At 51.7% G+C, this 26,955-nt stretch overlaps 6 protein-coding genes across 7 annotated transcripts; 2 read left to right on the top strand and 4 right to left on the bottom strand.

The window, feature by feature from the left end:
• Window positions 1–563: 563 nt before the first annotated feature.
• LOC311612583 (histone H3.1) lies at window positions 564–10,896 on the bottom strand. Its single transcript, XM_084865638.1, has 2 exons — window positions 10,835–10,896; window positions 564–4,637 (listed from the first exon to the last, which is right to left on the bottom strand). Exon 2 carries the CDS (start codon window positions 4,612–4,614, stop codon window positions 4,204–4,206), a length of 411 nt encoding a protein of 136 aa, XP_084721764.1. The 5' UTR covers window positions 4,615–4,637; window positions 10,835–10,896; the 3' UTR covers window positions 564–4,203.
• On the bottom strand, window positions 5,673–6,347 carry LOC311612587 (histone H2A type 1-D-like). Its single transcript, XM_084865642.1, has one exon. The coding sequence runs from the start codon at window positions 6,186–6,188 to the stop codon at window positions 5,796–5,798; it is 393 nt and encodes a 130-aa protein (XP_084721768.1). The 5' UTR covers window positions 6,189–6,347; the 3' UTR covers window positions 5,673–5,795.
• On the bottom strand, window positions 9,259–11,399 carry LOC311612590 (histone H2B type 1-B-like). Its single transcript, XM_084865645.1, has one exon. It carries the CDS (start codon window positions 11,281–11,283, stop codon window positions 10,903–10,905), a length of 381 nt encoding a protein of 126 aa, XP_084721771.1. The 5' UTR covers window positions 11,284–11,399; the 3' UTR covers window positions 9,259–10,902.
• Window positions 11,400–11,590: 191 nt separating this feature from the next.
• Window positions 11,591–12,081, top strand: LOC311612565 (histone H2A type 1-D). Its single transcript, XM_084865594.1, has one exon. It carries the CDS (start codon window positions 11,625–11,627, stop codon window positions 12,015–12,017), a length of 393 nt encoding a protein of 130 aa, XP_084721720.1. The 5' UTR covers window positions 11,591–11,624; the 3' UTR covers window positions 12,018–12,081.
• Window positions 12,082–12,725: 644 nt separating this feature from the next.
• LOC311612564 (histone H3.1) lies at window positions 12,726–13,574 on the top strand. Its single transcript, XM_084865593.1, has one exon. The coding sequence runs from the start codon at window positions 13,163–13,165 to the stop codon at window positions 13,571–13,573; it is 411 nt and encodes a 136-aa protein (XP_084721719.1). The 5' UTR covers window positions 12,726–13,162; the 3' UTR covers window position 13,574.
• A 767-nt stretch (window positions 13,575–14,341) lies between these two features.
• On the bottom strand, window positions 14,342–18,716 carry LOC311612563 (histone H1.2-like). Of its 2 annotated transcripts, none has more exons than XM_084865592.1 (2): window positions 17,510–18,230; window positions 14,342–14,459 (listed from the first exon to the last, which is right to left on the bottom strand). In XM_084865592.1, the coding sequence occupies exons 1-2, from the start codon at window positions 18,145–18,147 to the stop codon at window positions 14,423–14,425; spliced, it is 675 nt and encodes a 224-aa protein (XP_084721718.1). In that variant the 5' UTR covers window positions 18,148–18,230; the 3' UTR covers window positions 14,342–14,422. The 2 variants fall into 2 exon arrangements, with proteins under 2 accessions (XP_084721718.1, XP_084721717.1); XM_084865591.1 differs by lacking the exon at window positions 14,342–14,459 and adding an exon at window positions 15,082–15,593 and having other exon boundaries at window positions 17,510–18,716.
• Between the last annotated feature and the right edge of the window lie 8,239 nt (window positions 18,717–26,955).

Genomic DNA, 26,955 nt, shown 5'->3' with positions numbered 1-26,955 from the left:
TCCCAGAGGGCAGGGAGCCAAGCCACTTCCTCCACGGCCACCAAGAGCAGAAGTCCCACCGGCGCCATTGGCCAGCGCGCCCGAGGACAGGTGACCTGGGAACAAAGCTCCTGGGGCGTCGGCATCTAGAGATGCTCCCCTAAGGACTTCTCTGCTCAGCCTTTAGCACCCCTCAAAACGAGGGCCTAGTGTGCGCCTTTTCCCAGGAATATGCGCCCCCCACTCCCTCCCCCTCCCCCCTCAGAGCATCCGCTAGCTTTAAGGAACCCGGAGAGGCCTGCAACCAAGGCAGCAGCAGGTCGTTCCAGACAAAGCCCCCAAAGCCCCCTTCCCCTGACTTTCAGGGAGCCAGCTCCTGGATCACGGTCCCAGCTTTGATAAACGTCCGCTAAAGGTCCCCGGACTCCCGTGGTGAAACGTTCCCTGCACGAAATCACAAACCCACACCCTCCCGGCTGCCCGAAGCAAAGCCGTTCGGGGCCAGGCCCGCTTTCCGGGTACAGCTGATAGTTCTGTTCATGGGAGAGAAAAACATTGAAACCTGTAAAGAATTTTTGTGAGTTTATTTGAGCCAAACTGTCGACCTATGCTGGGAAGCAGAACCTCAACGGATTGAGATAATGCCCCGGAGAATGCAAGGTTACATCTACATTTATACCTTGCAATCAAAGGAAAGGGATGTAAGTGAGTTATGTGAAATTCATCGGTGATAGATTAGGGAGGTGGGACGGAGCAAAGGGGGGGGGGGAACCTCTGGGATAGGGTGAAAAGTGAAATGATGATGGCTATAGGATACTTTTTAAGTTAATAATTAACTTGATAACAATAACAATGAGGGAATGTCTCAAGACCATTAGTTGTGCCCTGAGGGGTCCGGGGTAAAAAGGAAGTTACAAGTTACCCAGACATCTTACAGATATGTTATCTTAGAGGCAAAAAGGGCAAATGGGCTCCGTAAAGAAGATCTAAGTTGATCTTTGTCAGGTGAAATATCGGTCTAGGACATGATTACCCACTATAACCTGTTTGTACTTAGATATTTAATTTTCAAACCATCTTTTGTGGTTATTTTAGGTCTCTGAATTTGCAAGACTGGCCACGCAGGCCTCCCCTGAGCTTGTCAGGTTAGCATGTGGCTCTTTGCGTTCACAGGTCTTTGACCATAAGTTCCTATCGCCCCAACTTCTGTGTAAAATATTTGTGATACAGGCAGGGCTAAAGCACAATGCAGAACATTTCCAGCATAATGCGAACACCGTGTGCTTCAACTTAAACCAATGGTGCTCATCCGTGTAAGCAGGGAGGGGTCGCAGAGGGAAAGAATGTGGGTGCCAGGGGCTGACGCCCTGTTTGGCATGAGACAGAGGGTGGAGGGGTGCTGCCCTTTCCTGGGGCAGCTTCATCCAATTCTAGGAAAGTTGTCACACACAAAGCTGAAACTAGGAAAGGGAACTGTATGCAAGTGACAGTAATAAAAATGCAGCGATTCCTAGAGGTTTGCATTCTTTTCAAAATTTTGCTGAACTAGTACATGAGAGCATTAAGATATAGATGAGGCGCTTAGAATACAATACAATGTTCAAAATAAGAGACGACATTTTATGGTGTTTTTTTAAAACACACACACACACACACACACACACACACACACACAAAATCAACTGAGTCCATTTGAAGACCTAATTGGCTTTATTAATCAATTTCTGAATTGGACACAACCCGACTTGTAACTAACTGGAAGGCTGCTCCTAGGAGTTGTACAAAATAAATACGTTTTATAGGAACAGTGACAGAACAAGCAACCTACCGCATGGACACGGAGACAGGTCAGGTCAGTTGTTGGGCAAAAACAATTGAGGGAATCAACCAGGTAGACACAGCGCAGCTTGTAGCACAGATAAACCCCTGGGCCACAAGGCTTTAGCTGGCAGCCCACCACTGGGGAGTCCGAGCCTGCTTGTTACAACTTTTCTACACTTTGCTTAAGTCTTCCGGTTCCGAGGAGCTCATTCTTCGGTGTCGAGAGACACGGTCCAGGGAAAACAACTCGTCTCACCGTTCCGGTTATCACAGGGAGCTGTCAGCAACCCGACGTGGCCCCGTTCTCTCGCGAGAGCCCAGGGAGCCGTGCTTGGTCTCTCTCCTTGAGCTGCTTCCACCTTGGGCCCTTCCTGGTTTCCCTGTCTCCACGGTTTTATTCGCAAAGCCCCCTGGACTCGTGTTCTGAAATCCTTCCTACACCAAGTCAAGAACCCACACATGCTAGGCCCAGGGCGGCGAGGCAGATCCATCCCTTGCAGATCTTTCCAGTAACATTTCCATTTAAAGCTATTTCCATTAAAGCAATGAGCTTTCGGGCACAGGGTTTGTTGTTTTGTATCTTCCACACCCCACCCTACCTACCCCACCATGTTTTAATTTATTTCTCCAATTCTGCCATAAAGTAAGTTACTGAAATGCTGCTCTGATGGAGCCCAACAGCCCTTTCCAGTCACATGTTGCGGTTACAAGTTGGCTACAAGGTTCAAGGATGTGGCAGTGAGCATTTTATTGCAGGTTGTTCTAGGTTCTGAGGCTGAAGAGTCGCTCCAAAAGCCAGCAATTTTATTGAGAAGAAAATGGCTGGCAAAGCCAGCCAGGTTCAGTGGTTAGTTCTGGAACTTGATTTCACTAAAATGCAGCCAAAGCTTCCATTAATGTCCATGTGCCCAAAACGGACCCAATGCAAATCCAGTTACACTTCCTGATGGCATTTCAGATTTTCAATAAAAAAACAGAGATTTCTGCTATATCGGTATTAAGGGTACTGCATTGAAACATTGTTTTTCTCACAGGGGGCAGACATCTGTACAATTACTGTGCTGTATTGGACTCTCATGAGAATTCCTGCCTGGAAATAAATCATAACTGTGGAGAGAGGCTACAGTGTCTGGACAGATTCAAGCCTCAGACTGATGAGAGGGCACAGTCCCCTCGTGGCCACGTGCAAGTCCCAGCCTGGAGGGCAGAGCCTCCCAGCACCAAGATAGCCAACAGCTGGAGTTGTGAGCTTGCACCTGTGGTCTGAACACGTCATCCCACGTGCCTGAGTGCTGTGGGCTTGATAGTGTTCAGGTGCCTGTAACTGAATCGGATCTCAACCCACAAGAATGTTGTAAACATCTTGACCATGCCCTTCCTTTGCCTCGTGGAATCCTAACTAAGAGGGAACATGCTATTTGACCATCACTCCGTCACAGAGATGGCTGCACCCACAGCTGAGGCCAAGTTCCTATAAGGAGCCTTAACAAGCAATCAGCAGGAACCTGAGGCTCCCCGCTCCCCCACCCTGCAGGGCTTAACAGGCGACCTCAAAGTGCACTTCCTGTCCTGATGCTGGGCTAGGGGATCTCAGGCCACGCCCCTCACCCAGCGGGGCTTGACAGGGGACCTCAAAGTGAACACCCCAGTGCTGGATTGAGGGAATTCAGGCCATGCCCCCGCCCAGTGGGGCTTGATGGGGAACCTCAGGCCATGCCCCCCCACCCTGCGGTGCTTGACAGGGGATTTCAGGCCGTGTCACCCACCTGGCAGGGTTGACAGAGCACCTCAAGGCACGCCCCCCAACCCAGTCTGGGGGACGTCAGGCCACGCCCCTCGTCCTGGAGCTGGGCCAGGGGATCTGAGGCTACGCCTCCTGCCCTGCAGGGCTTGACAAGGATGGGCCTGCCTGGTCTGTAACTAGACTAATGGGGGGGGGGGGTGAGCAACCTGAGTCTGGGTCTCACGAGATTTTGAGGTGCATGTGGGTGGACAGGGAATTGAACCTGCATCCCGTGGTGAGCCCCTGCCTCTGACAGGTTTTCACATACATTTTATGAACTTCATTTGACGTTATAAAGGGCAAATAGCAATAGCATATCGCTCCTCCATGCACCTAGTCAGCAATCTGGCTGTAAAATGCCGTTTGCAGTACGAGAAGCTGTCGCTAGCTCTTCATCAGTGAAAGGCGCCTCACTCAGACGTAGCTTTTTTTCCTCGACCCTTCACCGCCCCCCTCAGGCGCACCTAAGCTGGCTGAGCTGCTGCAGCACATAAAGTATCCCATGTGGGGCTGCGTATGCCGTGGAGCTACATGTTGGCGCACAGCTCTTCTTAGGTAAAGTGTGGTGGCTCTGAAAAGAGCCTTTGGTTTTCCGCGTTGGTGGATAGGAAGGACGGAGCTCAGGCCCGCTCCCCGCGGATGCGGCGCGCGAGCTGGATGTCCTTGGGCATGATGGTGACGCGCTTGGCGTGGATGGCGCACAGGTTGGTGTCCTCGAACAGCCCCACCAGGTAGGCCTCGCACGCCTCCTGCAGCGCCATGACGGCCGAGCTCTGGAAGCGCAGGTCGGTCTTGAAGTCCTGCGCGATCTCGCGCACCAGGCGCTGGAACGGCAGCTTGCGGATCAGCAGCTCCGTGGACTTCTGGTAGCGCCGGATCTCGCGCAGCGCCACGGTGCCGGGCCGGTAGCGGTGCGGCTTCTTCACGCCGCCCGTGGCCGGCGCGCTCTTGCGGGCCGCCTTGGTGGCCAGCTGCTTGCGGGGCGCCTTCCCGCCCGTGGACTTGCGCGCCGTCTGCTTCGTGCGAGCCATTCCGAACACCCAGGAGCAAGGAGCTGCTAGAAGGAGAGTGAGCGCTTTCAACCATTATTTATACTGCAGGGCCTATGCTGATTGGACCAGGCATCTGTCCATCTGGTCCGGCTGAACGTGATTGGAAGCCGCGTCGACTTCCGCATCCCAGAAGCCGCCCTCTCCCCCTATCCTCCCGCCCGGGGCTTTTACATCAGAAATTAACTTTCAACAGTGGCCGTTTTCTAGTCTTTCTCGCCTCTACCTTTTCTGCGTTTTTTCTCTGCAATGTTCTTTGTTTTTTTTCTCCGTAGGAGTTAATGCCAGTATTCACAAATGTTTCCTGAGTAAATTTTAGCTTTCGCCCGAAAACGCTTTCGTTTTTATTTGAAAAAGCGCGCGCTACATGGGATTGGCCAAGCAAATTTTGAGCCTCATTCAAGTTTAGGAGGGCTAGTTTCCTGTCAGTTTCTTCATTTCTCTAAACATATTGAACGTTTCTGTAGGCCTTTTTCTAAATGTCTATTTACCGCGACTTCACATTTGATGCTATAGCTAGTGACATTTAATACCTACTAACCCATACATATCACAATTTCTTTCCAGAGACTTGTGTAACCACAAATGTGATTGAAAGGAATAAAAATCCTCCGACGTGTTAAGTGGCACCAAAAAGATGACCGTGGGCCTTGTTAAAGTTACGCAGTGCTGTGTTGGGAAGCTCCGCCTGAGATGGAACTCCAGAGGGAGCAGGGCTTTCACATTGAAAACCCACTAGGGCCCCGGGGCGGAGATGGGAGAGTAGGGGATGATGTGTCCCATTAAGATGCAAAACAAGTGGAGGGCGGTTTTATCGCCCTGTTGCTAATTAACTAGGTTTGTATGTAAATGCTCTTACCAAGCGTTATTCCCATTGTCTTCCCCATGGTTTAACCCTGAGGGCCCACAGTATTCATCCCCTAAGTAGATGTCAAGTATGTCCATTCCCCTTTCACTTCATTGTGTTTTATTGGGATAAACAGTGGAATTCCTGGGCGTTTGCACACTGCCACCTACTGTCAGGCTGAGAAATAAATTACAGCGAAGGCCGCTTTTCAGTCTCCGCTCAGACAAGTAAAGTGCAAACTCTCCCGTGACAGCGTGGGTGGCTCTGAAAAGAGCCTTTGGGTAGAACAGAAGGCAGTAAGTTGTGGGCACTGGGTTTACTTGCCCTTGGCCTTGTGGTGGCTCTCGGTCTTCTTGGGCAGCAGCACGGCCTGGATGTTGGGCAGCACGCCGCCCTGCGCGATGGTCACCTTGCCCAGCAGCTTGTTGAGCTCCTCGTCGTTGCGGATGGCCAGCTGCAGGTGGCGCGGGATGATGCGCGTCTTCTTGTTGTCGCGGGCCGCGTTGCCCGCCAGCTCCAGGATCTCGGCCGTCAGGTACTCCAGCACGGCCGCCAGGTACACGGGCGCGCCGGCCCCGACCCGCTCCGAGTAGTTGCCCTTGCGGAGCAGGCGGTGGACTCTGCCAACTGGAAACTGCAGGCCGGCCCGGGAGGACCGAGTCTTGGCCTTGGCGCGCGTCTTGCCGCCCTGCTTCCCGCGCCCAGACATTTCTTCTTGAGAAGATGGGAGAACCTCCTGAAGAACAGGTCAGAGGAATGGAACTAGAGGAGAAGCAAGGCAAGTATTTATACTAACGGGAGGTAGGCTGCATGCACTTCCCCAGAACCAATGGGAGCGTAGAGCCTGCCTCCTTCATTTGCATACGAGGCGGGTTTTTGTTTTTTTCTTTTTCTTTGCTCCATTCTAATCTGGTCTCATGCACTGTTACCTACCTTCCTTTCTTTTTCTTTCTTCTTTCTCTTCCTTATTTTCTTTTCTTTCTTTCTTTTTTCTTTTTCTTTCTCTCTTTTCCTTCTTTTTACTAATAATTGAATCAATTTGTGTGTGTTTTTCCCCCTAAATACTACCCTACACGCGAGAATTATTGTTCTCAGACAATTAGGTTACTCGTCAGTTTTCTGAATTGTGACTCGAGATTTTGGAAAGAAATACAAGCAGGGCAATTTCTAAGTGGATTACATGTAAGAGGTACGTTTAAAAAAAATAAAGAAAAGGAGGTACTTCTATGCCATGCATTGCTTTAACTCTTTTAGGACTCAGAAGGTGGGGAGAAAGGGAACATAGTCCTTTTGGTGGCCCAAGGTTTCTGAAAGAATCTGAACAATGAAATGTGCAGAGGAGGTGGCCCAAGACAGCCACTGCACCCCCATGCCAGGCATACCCTGGTAGGAGACGTTCGGGTTAGCCTGGAAGTGTAGAGCATGAGTAGTGTCTTCATTTTAGAAACGTGAGACGTGGACGCCCAGATGGGCTCTTTACTAATGCCGAACGTGAGAATTACGTGACGCCAAGGACTGTGAACCACTGGGTGGAAAGCCTTTGCCGCAATCTCCCAGTGCCGTCCCCATCCCCCTCGCCTTCTTTCCCACCTGGGATGCCGGTTGTTTCAGAAAGCCGCCCTGCTGCCCCATGGCCTATAACCCGCAGGGATTCTCCCGGGCCTGCTTCCTCGTGCACGTGATCCCTATTTCCCCACGTCATCTTTGTCCTTCTACCCAGTGAACAGCTGGCTCAGGGTGGGGGCGAGCAGACTTTTTGTGGATGCCCTGCTGCCCGCCCATGCTGCTGGGAATTACTGGAATAAACGCTCCTCTCGGAGTCAGCCCTGGCTCCTCTCAAATGGCTCCCCGTAGTGACTGACAGGCAGCCCAGACCCCTTGGTGGGGCGGTTACACTCTCTCGGTTTTGGTCCTGACCAGTCTCTGGACCTTTGTGGACCTTTCTTCTCTTTTCAGAATTCTCAGTCACCTTCCCTCCAAGTTGATAGATCCTCCCTTCCTCAAAGTGATGGACAGATGTAAACTCCACCTGCAGCCAGACATTCCTGAGCACTGACCCACCCATCAGCACCTGCCAAATACCCTAAGTCCCCGATTCCTAAGTCCCCAGGTCCCTAATCATAGGCCTCACCTGAAACCACCGATCAGCATGTGCTGAGTGCCCTAAGCCCCGTCCCCTCTCTCCCCTCCCCTTAAAGGTGCTTGTACCCTCGCCCTCGCTCTCTTCTGCTCTCTCTCTGGAAGCAGCCGGCAGTGGTGCTCTTCTCTCCAATAAAGCCTGTGTCCTGGCCTCCCGGTCTCCGGTCCCCTCTTTATTTCATCTTTTACAAATTAAAAGTCTCCCAGGCCTCTTCATCTGGCTCCAGGCAGCCAGAACCTGGGTCGGGAGAAGGCAAAACTTTTCTTGACTGAAAAGAGAGTTGGGGATCTCGTCCAGGTTATTTTCCTGTTTTCCTTGTTGACCGAGAGCAGCAGCTCTGGAGAAAATGCGGCTGTTTACCAGGGAAGCGCGTGTATAAACCCTTCGGTGAGGACAAGGGTCTCGCGGTCTTGTTAGTGCTTCCCACACGGTCTTCTTGCTAAATGCTAAAATGCAAAACCGTAGTTTGCAGACACAGCTCAGCAGATGCGCTCTGCTCCAACCCAACCAGGCACATGTAGCTGATTGCAAAGAAGAAATCAACACGCAATTGACCACATGGTGTGTAGAAGCCTTGTCTAGGCCTCCCTTCTGGGAGGCAGCACTGGAGGGGAGCCTGTCCCCTTTACTTGCTGCAAGTAAACAGAGCTAAGTAAGGACAGCCGGGTCTCGCTTGTGAGGAGATCCCCCTGCGCAGGGAGCCCCGCAGTTTGCTGACCATTCCAGATTTCTCTTAAGCTGATGGGACTGACCTGTGTTCAAAGCTGGTAGCCTGGTCAGAATCACCTGGGGCAGTGGTCGGCAAACTCATGAGCCAACAGAGCCAAATATCAACAGGACAACAATTGACATTTGAGAGCCAAATTTTTTAAACGTAAACTTTTTCTAACGCCACTTCTTCAAAATAGACTTGCCCAGGCTGTGGTATTTTGTGGAAGAGCCACGCTCAAGAGGCCAAACAGCCGCGTGTGGCTCGAGAGCCGCAGTTTGCCGGCCACGGACCTGGAGAGATTAACAAGTTCGTTTCTGTCTTGTCACTACTCCCCACTATAGATCTGTGGAGCCACCATGGAGTCTAGGCATCTGATTTTTTTAAAAATAGGTATATTTAATGATTTTTCAGGAGAGAGGGAAGGGAGAGAGGGGAGGGGGTAGATGAGAAATAGAGCTCGAACCCCAGGCATGTGCTCTGAGCAGGAATGGAAACAGCAACATTTTGGTGCTGGGAATGAAGCCCAACCAACTCTGAGTGACACAGGCCACTTATTCTTATTTCCTCCTTCACTTGGGAAGCATTGACACCGAGAACCGGCATCAATCAAGCAATGCTCGGGGAGTTTGGAATCACACTTTATTCACCGCGATGGGCTTAGAGAAAATGAATTCAAATTCCAAGCAAAGCTACGAGCAGAACTTCCCTTTTTATTAGAGAGCCAGCCCTACGTGTGCTTAGTGGTTATCCCGCTGCTGGCCTCGAAAACAACACAGTTCTATCCAATTAAAACATACACCTGGCATGGCTTAGATAGAGCATGGGCCTCTCTGGCCTACAGAAGGCTAAGTTTATCTTCCTCATTATTCAAGCAGGCTAGAGCAAGCCGGAAAGCAAAGTTATTATTTATTTTTATTTTTTTAGAATAAGAGGCCGTCTAAAAAAGCAGCAGAGAATTCCAAACTATACTTTTACAAAATAGGGGTTAGCCTTCTCAGCACCAGCCAGATACCCGGACAGATAACATTTATAGGTTTGAGTTTAGGAGGCCTAATGTGTTTTTTCAAGGTTGTCAATTAAGAGCATAGTTTTAGGTAAAGCGTTAACTATTTAGAAGAAATGAGAAGGGAGGGGGCAGGGGACAGATGGCGAGGTTGAAAGCAAGCAGGCAGGCAGAGTTTTACAGGACAAAAGGGGGAGAAAATAGCCCCTACGGAGGTCGTGTTGAATAGGATAAGAAATAATCTCCCAGCCAGCTCTTCCCCCTCGAGGGAAGAATACCAGGGTTCGTGATTCTCAAACTGTAGCCTGCAGTCCCTAAGGAACCTATTTGGGGAGGGCTCTTTTTTATTATCTACACAACAAAAATCAGACTTTTGAGGCAAGTGTCTTTTTCAAAAATACATTTTGCATATGCTGAGAAAAAGAATTCCTCATCCATTGGCCAGCTGTTATGTTGGGCTCTGGGGAAAATTTTTTAAATTTTCCTTTAAAAGGGGTTCCTTTGTGAGAAATTCAACTTTAAATTTTACAGTATTTCTTCATCGTGCTCATACACTGAAGACCGAAGGAAACGGCACACGGCGATTCTTCACCAGCTCTTCCTCCCCTCCCCAGCTCGGGACGTAGACCCCTCGGACCCTCTTCCCCCAGGGCCTTCCTGTCTGACTGGACGGGTTTTGGAGTCCCAGCGACTCTGGGTAAAGGATTGCAAAGAACTGGCCGCGAATCTTCTCCACCCGCTTCCCCCCACCACCACCACCACCGCCGCTGTCAGCCACGAGGTGGCGCCACACACGGATGGAAGGGCGGGAAATTCAAATCCTTTGTCCCCCGTCAGAGCGGGAACCCACCCTCCCCACCTAGAACCTAGGGGATCGCGGATCCGTCCAAGGCCCAGGAATTGGCACCGGGTTACTGGGACGTGAGAAAAACTCACAGGCGTTTCAGGCTGACCGTGGCCACCGGTCAACATTTCTAGTGAGAAGCCGGAGCCATCTCAGGTCGCCTGTGTGAAAAGGGCTCGAGACGGACCCCACCGAAAACAAGTGCCCAAGGAGCCACCGCACAAGGTCGCCGAGCGTCTCCCCAAAGCCCCCGGGACAAGGCGAGTGTGGGCTCCAGGAAGGAGCGCCCGCTTGGCTGCCCAGACCGGGACTCCTCCCGCCAACGCAGCCCAGACCGGGGACTCCTCGGGGACCCCCGTTTCCTGACGTCCTTGAACGGCTTTCCTACCCAGGATGGGGTCCCAAACCCCGTCAGAAAACCGCAGAGTAAGCGAATCGGTCTTTTGGGGGTGCATCCTAATGAACACCGAGAGGCTAAGGGCACCTTGAACTTGGCATGAAATATGAACAAGACAGCCTTGGGGCACAGCTGCACGGACCGCACTTCACTTAAAACCAGGCGACCCCGAGAGCGAACCAAACAACACTGAAGAAAGTCAGGGCTCAAACTGACCCCACAGCATGCGACAGGGACCTGGCTCAGAAACGGCACTTACAGCTTTCCTTAGAGCAAGTGGGTGGCTCTGAAAAGAGCCTTTGGGGTCGGGAGCCGGGCCTCGGCGCCTCACTTGGAGCTGGTGTACTTGGTGACGGCCTTGGTGCCCTCGGACACGGCGTGCTTGGCCAGCTCGCCGGGCAGCAGCAGGCGCACGGCCGTCTGGATCTCGCGGGACGTGATGGTGGAGCGCTTGTTGTAGTGCGCCAGGCGCGACGCCTCGCCCGCGATGCGCTCGAAGATGTCGTTGACGAACGAGTTCATGATGCCCATGGCCTTGGACGAGATGCCGGTGTCGGGGTGCACTTGCTTCAGCACCTTGTACACGTAGATAGAATAGCTCTCCTTGCGGCTGCGCTTGCGCTTCTTGCCGTCCTTCTTCTGCGCCTTAGTGATGGCTTTCTTGGAGCCCTTCTTCGCGGCCGGAGCGGATTTGGAAGGTTCCGGCATGGTGTCTGGAAAAGGCTGTAGAGTTGCTGATCGCAATTCTCACAACAGAAAAAAGGTGGAAGGCTGAGGGCTCAGTCAGTATTTATATGTTTCTCGATGTAAATAAGGAACGGAAAATCCTGACTTCTGATTGGGTAGTCTCTACATGGCGCTGAGGGGCGTAGTCTATGCAAATGAGAATTACGCAATTCTCGTTTCTATTGGACAGAACATGTTTTAACCAATCAGATGTCTTATCTCGCTATCCAAGCTGTAACTATAAAAGGCTTTCTTCCACTTAGCATCCTCACACTGCTTTTTTGCTGAGTCTTTTTCTGCAGTCTTAATTAAACTTTGCTAGCATGTCCGGACGCGGGAAGCAGGGAGGCAAGGCTCGCGCCAAGGCCAAGACTCGGTCCTCCCGGGCCGGCCTGCAGTTTCCAGTTGGCAGAGTCCACCGCCTGCTCCGCAAGGGCAACTACTCGGAGCGGGTCGGGGCCGGCGCGCCCGTGTACCTGGCGGCCGTACTGGAGTACCTGACGGCCGAGATCCTGGAGCTGGCGGGCAACGCGGCCCGCGACAACAAGAAGACGCGCATCATCCCGCGCCACCTGCAGCTGGCCATCCGCAACGACGAGGAGCTCAACAAGCTGCTGGGCAAGGTGACCATCGCGCAGGGCGGCGTGCTGCCCAACATCCAGGCCGTGCTGCTGCCCAAGAAGACCGAGAGCCACCACAAGGCCAAGGGCAAGTGAGGCACGAATCGCAGCGTTCAAAACCAAAGGCTCTTTTCAGAGCCACCCACGCTTTCACTGAACGGGCTTGCACGAAAATTTCCATTTCAACAGCTAATTGCTGTCTACCAGTAGATGGCAGTGTGCAAACATTAATTCCACTAAAAACATCAAAGGAAAATGGGTACAGGGACACATTTGACAATCACAGGTGATTAGGGGATGAGTGCTGCCGGCCCTCGGGGCTGAAAACGGGAGAAAACGCGAGAGCAAACAATGCTTGTTGAAAGGTGTCTTTAAATGCAAATAGTTAGTGACCCTACAGGCAATAGTTGTTTTGCATCTTAATAGGGCACATTATCGCCAGTTTTCCCATCTCCTACGGGCACCCTAGTGGGTTGTAAGTAACAGCTATACTGCAGGCTCCCGTGTCCTGTCCCTTAGGCGGAGCTGCTCTACAAGGGGCACAGCGCGGCTTTCACAGGGCTCAGCCATCTGTTGGTACCACGTACACGCTTCAGGGTGTTTTTTTTTTCTTTAACCACACTTTCCACAACTCAGTTAACGGTGTGAAACGTATGAGAATGCCAGTTAATGAAAAGTAAATGTTACTGTAGCTATAGCACCAAATGTGAAACCGAGTTAAGTAAGCATTTAGAAAAAAAACCTACAGAAACATTTTAAAATCTCTACATTTAAATAGGAAATGAAGAAACTGACGGGAAATTGGCTTTCCTAAATTTGAATGAGGCTCACAAATTACTTGGCCAATCCCGTGTAGCGCGCGCTTTTTCAAAAATATCAGAGGGAAGCCAGTTTCCAGGGCCAACATTTAAAATTTTTATTCAGGAAACAGGATATATAATTGCAATATTTAAAGTCTGCGGGGGGAAACCAAAGAAAATTGTAGAGAAAAGCGGTAAAAACGGTAGAAGCGAGAAAGATTAGGAAGCAGCCTCAGATGAAAGGGTGGAAGGTTAATTTACGGTCCAAATGCTCGGGAAGCTCCTGTGGTCCGGAAGTGGATGTGGCTTCCAATAACTTCCCTACGGGTCTTGATGGACAGATGCCTTATCCAATGAGAGCGGGCCTCGCCTTATATATACCGATGAGCACCGGGTTATTTATCATTCTCCCAGCAGTTTGCTGTCCTCCGTTTTCTCCAAATGGCTCGCACGAAGCAGACGGCGCGCAAGTCCACGGGCGGGAAGGCGCCCCGCAAGCAGCTGGCCACCAAGGCGGCCCGCAAGAGCGCGCCGGCCACGGGCGGCGTGAAGAAGCCGCACCGCTACCGGCCCGGCACCGTGGCGCTGCGCGAGATCCGGCGCTACCAGAAGTCCACGGAGCTGCTGATCCGCAAGCTGCCGTTCCAGCGCCTGGTGCGCGAGATCGCGCAGGACTTCAAGACCGACCTGCGCTTCCAGAGCTCGGCCGTCATGGCGCTGCAGGAGGCGTGCGAGGCCTACCTGGTGGGGCTGTTCGAGGACACCAACCTGTGCGCCATCCACGCCAAGCGCGTCACCATCATGCCCAAGGACATCCAGCTGGCGCGCCGCATCCGCGGGGAGCGGGCCTGAGCTCCGTCCTTCCTATCCATCAACGCGGAAACCCAAAGGCTCTTTTCAGAGCCGCCCACCACTTCACATAAAGAACGGCTGTAACTGCACATCCTAGGTGCTGGGATGGAAACAAATGGCTGGGGGAATTTTGAGAGCAGGATGTATAGTGTTCAGCTTGGTGTTGGTTTCTATATTAAGGTGAAAGTCCTTTGCCAGTGGGTCAATTAAAAGTATTGGGCATCTTCCGCTTTACGAACACAGATGTCCCATTCCTCCTTGTCGTACTGACCTGTTTCCAGGGCTTTTCCTGGTCCCTCCTTGTTTCATCCACCACCCCTACCCTCGGGCCTCATTCTGACAGGCTGTTCCGGAATCTTGTTTATCTTGTTCGTTAGGTTCTACATGTAAGACCACATGGTAGTTGTCTTTCTCTGGATTCCTTATGACGTTTAGATGTCTCACAGCATAGAAGCTAATATGGTAGCTTTTTATTGGATTTTAATTTTTCATGGAATTCTCAAGCAATTGAAACTTGTTTTAATCACCAGAAGCAGTTTTGACTATCTGTCCTGTTCAATTGAGTTCAGACAACAGGGTTTATGAGTGTACTTATTTGTATAGAGGCTTCTGAACACTGTTATTTCTGCATTTAATCCATCAAACACGTTATAGTTAAATCTTCCCAACAGCAGTGTTGTCTGCACAAAATTCCTAGTAAAAAACAAGCAAAAAACAGTCCTAGCCTGTCTGGCTCAGTGGATAGAGCGTTGGCCTGCAGACTGAAGGGTCCTGGGTTCAATTGTGGCAAAGGGCATCTCCCCGGGTTGCGGGCTCCATCCCCACTAGGGGTGTGCAGGAGGCAGGTGGTCAATGATTCATCGTGTGTTTCTCTCTCCCTTCCTCTCTGAAATCAATAAAGAAATATATTAAACAACAATACACATTTATTTCTGACTGCACAACTGAACACTGGTCTCCCTAAAATAAGATGGCTGCTCACGGGATTAAAATGAAAACGGGCCTCAGTGCTCTCCACCAGCGTCCACTAAGTAAATGTAAGTAGCCGGGAAGATTAGACTGTCACTGTCCAACGCTCAGTCAGGGGGATTTCAGATGCTGGAGGTGTGGACATAAAGGTCCGCACCCGTAGAGAATTTTTTAGTTTATTTGAGCTCAAACAGACATGTGCCAGGGAGCAATTACCTTAAATGATTTGTCCGTTGGTAGGCACCTGGGGCTTATTAATGAGTTTTACCATTTCTCTTCTGCATTTGAAATTACAATAGGAAACATTACAAGGAGGTGGGAGAGAGCAAGGCAGGGCCTGAGGACAGGACAGTTAAGATGATGGGCGGTTACTGATTTAGAAGAAGGCTGAAAGGGGCGAGGGGGGGGGGGTCAAAGGTGTGTTCACTTAGGTGCCCAAGGACCATGGACAGCACTTGCTTAGGGTGCAGCCTGGGAGTTAAGACCCCCTCTGTCCCCTCCCCCCACCCCCCACCCCGAAAACAGCGTTTGTGTGCTTGGACTAACGGCCACAAGAAGGAAGTCATGCAACACCATTATAGCAATTACGTAGCCTAAGGCCGGTTACACTGCAGGGAAAATAAATGTCAGCAGAACAACCATAGCAAAAAGAATGAGTGGGGAGTCACAAGTGCGGCCCCCGCCCTGCACATGAAGACAGCCTAGCAATGTGCTCTCTTAAGATGGTTTCAGCTACAAAGTGAACAGACGACGGAAACCAAGGGTCCTACTATAATGTGTGATTTCCTTTAATGTGTAGCCCCAGCCCTCCATTCCGCTTCTTCCCGACTCCTGAGCCCTTCTCCTCGTTGGCCATCACCTCCCTGAGGCGGCCGGGAGAGGTGGCCAAGCTCTGACTCTGGGAGACAAGGCGTGGGCTTCTGTGAAGGGGAAGATGTAGGCGGCAGGAACCAGCACCAGGTGTCTGACCGGCAGGGTCAGGCCAAACCTGGGTTTAGTCTCCTCGGTACTTGGGTTCTGGCTAGGAGAGAATTCAGAGTCCAGACCCAACCTGTAGGAGAACATTTATGGGGTAAATCAGAGGTAGAAGCAATTCTAGAAGTGGGCTTAGGAAGCGAGTCATGGAGGTGAGGGAACCACCCTGGGAGCATGGGAGTGAGGAGGCTCATAGTAAAGAGGGAGGGGGAGGGCTTGGGGGGGAGGGAAGGGTGTTCTTTCAGGAGAGAGAGCGCCCTGGGTCCTCCATCCTCAGGGCTTTAAGGCTGGGGTGTCAGGGGAGATCCCAGGGACGCATTTTAACAGGCTATCCAGCAGCTTGCCAGGTGCATCCAGTCAGGGCTGTGGTCTCCGCTGATGGATTGGCAGCACCAGAGCAGGGGACATTATTCCATGCAGCTGGCCCTAATGGCAGCCAGGGCTGGTCTGGTTGCTTATCTGGGCCCCGAGCTGAAATACCACTGAGGCCCAGATGTTATCTCCAGGGAGAAAAGTGAGGGGAGGAAAAGTCTCCCTGGGGCTCCCACCCGGTTGACCTTCCGTACCTGGGCCGTGGAGCTGCAGGGCGCCCCCTGGCCACACCCTCATGAAACCTGACCGGCCAGCAAGACCCATGGCCCCAAGCCCCTTACTCCTGAGGACTTCGGTTCTGGAAAACCCTCGTCGGTACACTGCCCTTGTCGGTACACTGTTGGGGAGCTGGGGTTTTATGTAGTTTATGTTAAGACCTACGCAGTGCCTGGCTCTTTCTCTGCCCCTTTGTGTCCGCATAGATGACTACTATCAGCACCACCAGGTAGGCGAGCGCTTTGCTGGATGGGGCGCGTGAGCCGGAGTCACCCCCTAAAACGGGAGCCAGGACGACAGACCCAGGACTGCGCGCGCCCCGAGGCGCCTCCCGGGGAACTTGTCCTCCGGCGGGATTGGAACTGCCCCGGGCTGCGTGCAGCAGGCACGCCCGAGGGTAACACAACCCACGATGGCACCGACGAGAACTAGCGCCCTGATATCAGACATATTTTTCTCCAGCGTGGACCACACACACACACACACGGCGGGTAAAGCCGCTTCTGGGTGCGCACGTTTATCTGAGGACGGGGAGCCGCCCACCAGGACAACATGGCGACGGGAGGCTGTTTTGGGCGCGTCCCGATGGGGCCCACCCAAGTCCACGGTGACGGGGACCGAGGGACGGGAAGGCCCCGCCGCTGCCGCGCCCTGGGCGGCGGCCATCCCTCCAGGGCGCCTTCCTGTCGCCAGGAAAACGGGAAGGAAAAGCTGGAGCGAGAAGCCACCCGCCCGTCCGCGCCGCCTCCGCCCGGGGCCGGAGGCCAAACAACGCCCGGGACGCAGCAGCCGGCCTTCCCAAAACGCGCCCGGCGCACTCCCACACCCAGCGCGAAGGGCGCACTCCACCCAACAGAAAAGCCAAAACAAAACAAAACAGCCAGCGTGCGTCAGCGGCCGCCGCGTCCAATGACATCCGGGACGAGGACGGCGAGCGGCCGCAGCGCGCGCCAACCCACGAGCGGGCGGGACTTTCGAAAGCTTTCCTGGCCGATCGGGCCGCGCCGCCGGGACCAGAAAGGGGAGGGGGTGACGGGACTGCGCCCCTGTCCACCGGCCCCTCCAGGGTAAGGGCTGCCGAGGGCGCTTCTCAGCGAACCGGGAACCCCGCCGGCACCCAGCTGCGGGGATGGCCCTGTCACCCCGCAGCAGCCCCGTTCCCAACGCGCACGGCCGGCCTGTCACCTCGGCACGCGCCCCGCCCAGGCCCCCACGAACCCTACCTCCCCCCACCCCGCTGCCCGCGGGCATCCCCGACGAGGCTCCAGGAGCTCCGCCCGCATCAGGTTAAAGGGTTGGGAGGGGGAGGGTAGGTAACCGGGGGAGACGTGCTCAGCTCGCTTCTGAGATCCGTGGTGGCTCTGAAAAGAGCCGTTTTGGGTTTAGAAGCGGGTGCAGACCTACTTCTTCTTGGGGGCGGCCTTCTTGGGCTTGGCGGTCTTGGCCTTGGTGGCCTTGGCCTTCACGGGCTTGGCGGGGCTCTTGGCGACCTTCTTGGGCTTGGCGGCCTTCACCTTCTTGGGGCTCTTGGCCGCCTTCTTGACTCCCGCGGCCGCCGCCGGCTTCTTGGCCTTCTTCGGGGTCTTCTTGGCGGCCTTCTTGGGGGCGGCCGCGCCCGCGGGCTTCTTGGTCTTCTTGGCCGCCCCGGCCGCCTTCTTGGCCTTGGCCGCGCCCGCCTTCTTGACCTTGGGCTTGGCCTCGCCGGAGGCCGCCTTCTTGCTGATCTTGAAGGAGCCCGAGGCGCCGGTGCCCTTGGTCTGCAGCAGGGTGCCCTTGCTCACCAGGCTCTTGAGGCCCAGCTTGATGCGGCTGTTGTTCTTGTCCACGTCGTAGCCCGCGGCCGCCAGCGCCTTCTTGAGCGCGGCCAGCGACACGCCGCTGCGCTCCTTGGAGGCGGCCACCGCCTTGGTGATGAGCTCGGAGACCGGCGGCCCGGACGCCTTGCGGCGCACCCCGGAGGGCTTCTTGGCCGCCTTCTTCTTCACGGGCGTCTTCTCCGCGGGGGGCGCGGCGGCGGGCGCGGCGGGCGCGGTCTCGGACATGGTGGTGATGGCGACGAAGATCGAGGAAAGAGTTGGGAAAAGTGGCGAAGCGCCGGTGGCGCAGCGCCGGCCGCCGCCGAATATATAGAGCGCAGGCGCGCGCTGATTGGTGCTCCCGCCGCCCTCGGCTGGCAGGCTCCGCGCCGCCGCCGCGCGCCCGGAGTTGTGTTTGTTACACTTCACAAAAGGGGGGAAATATTGAAAACCCCCGCACCCAGGCCCCCGGGGTCGGTCGGAAAAGAATCCGAGAAGCCTCAGGCTTCGTGCTGGGTATTTATTTTCCCCGTAACCGCAAAGGCGCCGCGTCCAGGAGCCCCCAAATCCCCCAACTCCCAGGCAAGTCCGGGACCATCGGAGACCACTTTCTGTTTTTCTTCCAAATTACCTGCTCGCTCCTTGGCCCTTGAAAGTTCTTTTTCTCAGGGGGGGTAGGGCACATGTTCACCTTCCTTTGGGGACCCACACGAAGTCATTGTCACTCACAAGTTCACGATAATTCGGTTTCTTCGCAAGGGAAGTAACACAGGTCCTGGGTGAATTCTGCGTAGGGACGCGCAGGGACTGGGGACCAGGACCGGGTTCTGGGCCAGCCCAAAGCAGCTCGGGAGGGATGCGAGGGGGGTCCCTAAGTTCCCCAGGGGCCCTGGGTGGTGGCGGGTTAGAGACTTACATCTTTGGTTTGAAGACTTTGGGGGGCGGGGGGTCTTTAGCAAATCCCTCTTTTCATAGATGGGGGCGGGGCACCCTTTTCACCTTCCCAAGTGGAGACATTGGGCTGTTTGTAAAAAGCTGTGAGGTTCCCCTCTGCGTGGGCCACGGCGGGGGGTCTGGCCCTCAAGAATAGGGACAATAACCGAGGAAGGAAGACCCACTGAGCCTGCCCAGCGCCCCCCCGCAAGACTCCGCAGTGGGAGACATTGCTAGGATCTGTCCCCAAACAAGCCTTTAGTTGTGTATTTATTTATTTTGGAAATAAGCAATAAAGAGGTGAATTTCGGCCCATGCAACCTTTGGGTTTCTTCCAGGTACCTCGCACGTCAGGGTACACAACACCCTCTACGTGCGAACTCACACCTGTAGGTGGAGGTATTAAGAGACCCTTTGACTGATAAGGTGAGCTATAGATTGGAAACATTAAAGGGGGGGGGGTGGTAACATTTAAAAAAAAGAAAAAGAGGAAAAGTACTGGAACATGTAAATGATGATGACTTTTTTTTTTATTTTAATTTTGTGAATTCACCTCTTCCCATCCCTCCTAAAGTTGGCCTGAGGTCGTCCATTGCAAAACTTGCTTTACCGCTTTAAGTTTTGCTGCTTCCTACGGTGCCCTTGGGTTCAAAGCCGTTGCACTACAGTCGTGGAAGAAAAGCCTGGGCAGACGTTCTGCTCCTGTGTTTAATGGGAATGTGTTTGTGTTTAGGGACACAGGAAGTGTGACAACTCCACGGAAATTCCTATTCAAACATACGTGTACACGCCAATGTGCATTAGAGGTGCCAGCGGGGGGATGGACCACAGTGTTTTGCAGACACGAGTGCAACCTGAAGATCTTGACCAAGCTGAGCCCACCACAAAGAAGTCATGTGTAGCCAGCAAACGCAAAGAAGAGATCAGCACGTTCTGAACCAGATGGTGCCTACAAGCCATTGGTAAACCTTCCTGCTGTGAGGCAGAGCTCTGAAAAGTATTCCGATACCTCCCTTCCCTGTCACAGTCAAAAAAACTAAAGACGTTTCCTTCCGACAAGAGCTGCGTGGCCTTCGGCTCAGACACGCCAAGCCGGGACCCGTGGTGTGGCGTCCCAAAGGGGCTTAAGCAGATAAACTCAGGGATGAATGAGATACCAGGCACCTTGGTTTAGACTAAGGATAACCCCATGGTTTCACTGAATGCCATCCGTTCCACCTTTCAAAAACGGTGTCTCCTCCTGCTCACGTCCTCGGAATTAACAGCCTAATACGATTAGGAAGGGAGGAATTAGCAGCCGTGGAGAAGCACTTTAGACCTGCCTTCCATCCGTGTGACGTGGGGCCTCGGAACCATAACAGATTGTGGAAACTATACAAACAACTAAAGCACCTTCATCGTCTCCTTTATTTTTGCTAAGAAGATAAAGTGAGAACATGTCACTCTGCTCAGATTCTGTGGGCAAAGAACCACTTCCCGTCTGAAATGGGCTAAGGGAGCCTAGCCATCAAGAGCAGAGCTGTGTGGCCCAGGCAGCAGGACCTAGTGGTTGAGCATCAACCTCTGAACCAGGAGATGCCCAGTCAGGGAACCTGCTGGGGGGGGGGGGGGCGGGAGGGGGGGGGATTTGCGGGCTTGATCCCCAGTAGGGGGTGTGCAAGAGGCAGCTGATCCATGATTCACTCTCCTCATTGACTTCTCTCTCTCTCTCTCTCTCTCTCTCTCTCTCTCTCCTCCCTTCCTCTCTGAAACAAATAATAAGTATATATATTTTTTTAAATAAAAGAAAATCCCTGAATGGAGTCCTGATTGGCAGGTTGCTGGACCCCCTTCCCTATGAATCGTGGTCCTGGTGTAAACCAGCCTCATTGGTAAACCTTCCTGCTGTGAGACAGAGCTCTGAAAAGTATGTAAATGTGATTCCTGGGGTTCCGTCCTCTAAGATGACCCCTCAGTTTGAAGCCCCTGTGTGCGTGCAAGTCTAAAAGCAATCGAATTATCGGGAGAGAAGCCACGCAGAGTCCTGCTCCCACCCTCCTGGCCACGCGGTGGAGGCCAGAAGGAAGAGAAGCAGGGAGCCCTTCTCCAGGTGCCTGTGACTTGAGTGGAAAACATTATCCAAATGTAACAGAAGCCGGGACCGGTTTGGCTCAATGGATAGAGCGTCGGCTTGGGGACTGAAGGGTCCCAGGTTCGATTCCGGTCAAGGGCATGTACCTTGGTTGCTGGCATATCCCCAGTAGGGGGTGTGCAAGAGGCAGCTGATCGATGACTCTCTCTATCTTTCTCTCTCTCTCCCTTCCTTTCTGTAAAAAATCAATAAAATATATTTACAAAAAAAATACAAATGTAACAGAAGGCAAAGGTCTTCCTGTCCTTTCAAACTGCACTGGGAAAGTGTCTAAGTTCACCTTTGGGTCATCCGATGCCCTAAGGCCATGATTGGCAAACTCATTAGACAAGAGTCAACAGTACACGATTGAAATTTCTTTTGAGAGCCAAATTTTTTAAACTTAAACAATATAGGAAGGTACATTGTTATTAACTTAATTAGGATACTCCTAAGCTGGCCTTTGCTAAAAATTCCAGGGGCCAAAGAGTCGCATGTGACTCTCAAGCTGCAGTTTGCCGACCACTGCCCTAGGCTATTGCTAATAAATAGACTGAGTCACTGGATCATTTTAAGTTTTCTAGTATCCCACCTAGAAAAAAAGGTGAAAAGAAAAAACAGGTTTGCCAAAACCGGTTTGGCTCAGTGGATAGAGCGTCGGCCCGTGGATACAAGGGTTCTGGGTTTGAGTCCAGACAAGGGCATGTACCTCGCTTGCAGGAGGCAACTAATCCATGTGTCTCTCTCACATCAATGTTCCTCATTCCCTCTCTCCCCCCCCCCTTCCTTCCACTCTCCCTAAAAATCAACAGGAAAATGTCCTTAGGTGAGGATGAACACACACACACACACACAAAAAACCAAACCACTGGAAAAGACAAAACTATATAAGGTTGAATAAGCTACTAAACTACTCTATGCCTCAGCTTTCTCATCGATACAGGGCCAACAATAGTACCTGAGTTAGAGGTGATTTTGAGAAAGAATTAGTATTTATGTAGTCCTTAGAACACAACCTGGCAATATAAGTACAGATTATATATATATTTTACCATGCACGTGTTAAAATTGTCTTTAAACATTTTATATATACATTTGGTTGATGACAATGTGGCACAACCCGGGAACCTTTGGTGTCAGAGTGACAGAAGACTGATAAACACCGCAGTCCTCTGAACACTTCCCGTGCCCCAGACAGGCCATGCGCGAGTCTCACTCCTTCCTGACCACGACCCCATAATCCCACGCCAACCACTGCCACTCCCCAGCGAGGGCACGGAGACGGAGAGCTCGGATCTGCGCAGGAGAGCCCTGGGGACCGAGGGCAACTTGTGTAAACACACACACACACACACACACACACACACACACACACACACACACACGAGCCAGAGCCGAAGAGGAGGTTTCTGTCTATTTATAAGGTGCATCAAATTAAAACACGCCCCACCTGTTAACTCCTCGCTGAGTGAGCTTTGGGTGGAAGGCGTTGTCGCCCCTGCAAATACATGCTGGGTGGGCGGGTCACTCCCGCAGAGTGGGAGCCGGTCACAGCACACCCTGCTGTTCGCCCGGGTGGACACCAGATGGCGCTCCGAACCCACCCACGCTCTCCAGAGGCGCTGGCCCATGCCTTCGCCTTGGTGTGACGATTCCTTTCTAGGCAGACCCTGAACCGGTGGGTTCTTTCATCTCTTTTGCTGAACAGAAACCATTATCCCCCCATAGACAGACGATGACCCTAGAGACTGCAGGAAACCCATCGGCCAGGAAGAGCCTGGGAGGAACCAAAGAATGGTCCTGGGCTCCGTCGGGTAGGAAAACGGTGCAGAGAAACTCACTCACCCCACGGGGAACGGACCCTCACTCCTCTGGTCCCTGGAATAGGAGAGTAAACGGGACAAGCTCTGCCCTATGGTGGGGTGCGGAGGGTCGGGACCCAGAAGAAGGCAACAGTGTCTGTGACAAAGGTCACAACGGACACGAAAAGGGGGGGGGGGGCAGTTAGACACGGGGTCTAGACATAGATGTCCTTTTACAAAAGACCATTTAAAATGTATTTCTTTATTTTTATTTTTTAAAATATCTACTTTTGCTATATTTAATTATTTAGTTGATTAATTAATTATCCTGACCTGTGGATATTTTTTCCATTGGTTTTTAGAGAGAGTGGATGGGAGAGGGAGAGACACAGAGAAATGCCAATGTGAGAGAGACACGTTGATTGGTTGCCTCCCCCCTATCCCCCCCCCTACCCCTGACCAGGGCAGGGAGCCTGCAACCCAGGCAAGCGCCCTTGACTGGGATAGAACTCGGGACCCGTCACTCTGCAGACTTTCGCTCTATCCACTAAGTCAAACCGGCTAGGGCTTAAAATTTATTTTTAACTATATTTTTTGTCGATTTCTGAGAGGAAGGAAAAGGCAGAGAGACAGAGAAACATCCTGCACCCCCCACACGGGGGACCGAGCCCACAACCCAGGCCTGTGCCCATCCGGGGAGCAGTGACGTCCTGGTTCATAGGCCGATGCTCCACCACTGAACTAAACTGGCTGGGCCAAAATCACTTTTAAAATACTACACCAGTGTTTCCCAACCTTCTCTCATGATGAGAATCACCTGGTGGAGTTGTTAAACCACAGATTCCTGAATCCCAACTAAGAAGTGCTAAACTAGAATTTTTGGGAACATATAGGTGAAATTGTATACTTAACTAGTGCTCTAAGACAGATGTTATATACAGAGCACTAAGTTAAGTATACAATTTTACCTATATGTTCTCAAAAATTCTAGTTTAGCACTTCTTAGTTGGGATTCAGGAATCTGTGTTTTAACAACTCCACCAGGTGATTCTCATCATAAGAGAAGGTTGGGAAACACTGTACTACACGACTCCTCTTCTTTTTAAAAGTAAAATGGCCGCAGTGGGAAGGAGGCTGACACAGGAAAAAAAAAAGTATTTGTGCAAAGATAGTAACACACTGGAACTGGCGCTTGCTTAACAGGGAACAAAAGCAAGAGATTCCTGGAAAGGTATGTCAGTGTGACAACAACCCTATCTAATAAAGAGGGGATATGCTAATTGGCCATCACTCCATCACAAAGATGGCTGCACCCACAGCTGAGGCCAAGTTCCATAAGGAGCCTTAACAAGGAATCAGCAGGGACCTGAGGCTAGCCCTCCCCCACCTCCATGGGGCTTGACAGGGGGCTTCAGGCCACACTCCCCACCCCAGCACCAGGCTGGGGGACCTCAGGCCTCACCCCCCACCGCAGCACTGGGCCAGGGGACCTCAGGGTGGGCTCCCCACCGAACGGGGCTTGACGGGGGACCCCAATGTGCACCCTGGGTGCTGGGTCAGGGGAACTCAGGCCGTGCCCCCTGCCCAGCTGGGCTTGATGGGGGACCTGAGGCTATGCCCCCTGCCTGGCGGGGCTTGACAAGGGTGGGACTGGCCAGGTATGGATCTAGCCCAATGGGGAAGGCAGCCGTGTCTGGGTCTCATGCGATTTTGAGGCTCATGTGGGTGGGCGGGGACTTGACTCTGGGTCCCCCTTTTAATGTGCACAAATTCTGTGCACGGAGCCACTAGTGATAGTAATAATAAACTTATTGTATTCAATTATGCTCTAATAAGGGTAAAAGGACTTAAAGGGATTGTTACATCGCCATGGGACTGAGATCAGCCTGGCACCCTGTTTGTAAAATTCACACACAGACACACACACACGCAGCCCCCAAAGGTGCTTGCACTAAAGTGTAAGGCCGCAGGACAGTCCCGCAGAGCAGACCTCTACCCCGGCTCTCGTGAATGCAAAGCCTAAATCGCTTAACTAATAGCATCAAAGCCGCCCAGTTGCTAATCAGTCACTGCAAAGAGTTTTAAGTAAGAATTAGTTTCTTTTCAAAACTGAATTCTAACGGTTAGAGCTCCGAATCTGCTTGAACTGCTGGAAGGTAGTTTCACGTGTTGGCTTTGGCCTCACCCTCGCCTAGGGGAAGGCCTTCACAGAGGAGGATGCTATTTGCTCTTGTGGCCACCAGGTGGCGCTCAGGTTCAAGCAGCCCTTGGCACAGCTGGGGGGCAGGGTGCCTGGCTAGGCCCTCAATCATTAACTTTGGGTTGACATTGTATGACGCAGGAGTTTTTTTGGTGTGTGTGTGTTTGTTTGTTTTTTTTTTTTTTACATCTAAACTAAAAGAATAAGGATTTCTATTAAGCATTGTAAGTTGTATTCAATAGCCTTCAATACACAACCCACCTACCATCAGTCAAACCCAAAAGCAGTTCACTCTTGCGCGTGCCAGGAGTGAGGGCAAACCCCTTCCGCCCCCAGCGAGAGCCTACTCAGGCCTCGCGGGCAGGGGTCGGGAGTTGCATCTCGTTTCTCATCAGTGATGTGTGGTGAGGAGCAGCAGGAGGAGGACTTGACCGGGAAAGGAGTGATTCTAGTGCTTAGAAACGAACAAAAGCATCCAAATGATATCAGAATACTTGCTCCTGCCCGATTCTTGATGGGAAAATTCTCAAATATAAGCCGTTTGTTTTCCTGCTACAGAAGGTGGGGGGTTATTAAAAAAATTTTTTTACAGAATTTCATATTTTGCTAATATGAAGGCATAAAGCAGCAACAAAGAACAGGAATGCATCAACAGTGAATACACTAGGGTACTGTTGATATGCAAGACACTATATCATTTTGGGGTGTTTTAGAATAAATGTGACAGAGGTCAATAATCACCAGAGTTAGCATCTTTCATGGAAAGATTACTGACCATCAGCATTTTTGTTTTGCAAATGGAAACATTTTAAAGCTCATTTCCTCTTGGCGGAAAAAAAAAAAAATGGTTGTGACTCACAGTTGAGGAAGCTGTGATGCTGGAGTCCGTGCTTAGAGCAGTCAGACCGAAGCTGGCTTGAAGGACCTTTAGGGGGAAAATATAAAGAACGATACATGTGGGCTGGTTCATGGACTCCCCAAACCAGTGAGTGACCAGGAGACACACTGGCCAGGGCTGTATGTATAATTTTTAATATATGTCCCCCTTTTCCCCCTGGAGCCCTTCCAGCCCAGCCCACCCCCCACCCCAGGCCTTCTCCACCTTATTGTCAGGGTCCATATATGCACAGAAGGTCATTGATTGATCACCTCCCACCTGCTCACCCTCCCCTGCTTTCCCTTAAGACCACGCTCTGTTCCATGCGTCCACAGGAGGCAGAAGTTTCTGATCACCTGAGGATGCTTTATAGCAGTGATTCCCAAAGTGGTCTATATCGACCCCCAGGGGTCTATGACAACCTGAAAGGGGTCTACGTCAGCGGGAAAAAAATTTGGGGGTCCATGAAATGAAAATGGGGGTCCACGATAGTGGATCTCAACATACACTGATAGTACCTATTTACTTACATCATATTATCTTATAATATAAAAACATATAAATTATTTATAAAAGTACCTATGAAGTAAAAGATTCATTATATATGTTTATAAAATTGTGTAAGTTGTAGGATAAAAACCTGCACATAATGATATACCAGTATCATCTTGTTACAAGCATACGCGCAGTAAACATTCTTGCCAATTTTTGTCTCAAAGCTTCGCGAACTTGCACCGACTTGTTCAATCCGTCACTCTATAAATATGAATGTGAGAAAAATACGTTCATTCGTTTCCTGAATCTTGAATAGGAAAGTGCTGAGAAAATATTTAAAAAATATATAAACTGGTAGTTTATCATACAAATTATAGTGAATCAGTGTTATTTTGTTTGAGAATGCCGGAGAAAAGTAGGTACACTATTTTTTATTAAATTTTAACACTAAACTTCACTACAGTTAGAAATTTACAAAAAAATCAATATCAGGTAAGTAGGGGGTCTACCCAAAACCGAAAAACATGGCAAGGGGTCTACGACACAAACAAGTTTGGGAACCTCTGCTTTATAGGAATGACCTTTTACAGAAAACTGTTAACCGATGCATTGCCTAGGACTCAACACCCCCCACACA

The sequence above is a fragment of the Pipistrellus hanaki genome (assembly GCF_964339955.1).
Source record: "Pipistrellus hanaki genome assembly, chromosome: 18".
Classification (NCBI taxonomy): Eukaryota; Metazoa; Chordata; class Mammalia; order Chiroptera; family Vespertilionidae; genus Pipistrellus; species Pipistrellus hanaki.
This window is presented reverse-complemented; position numbering and strand designations above follow the sequence as displayed.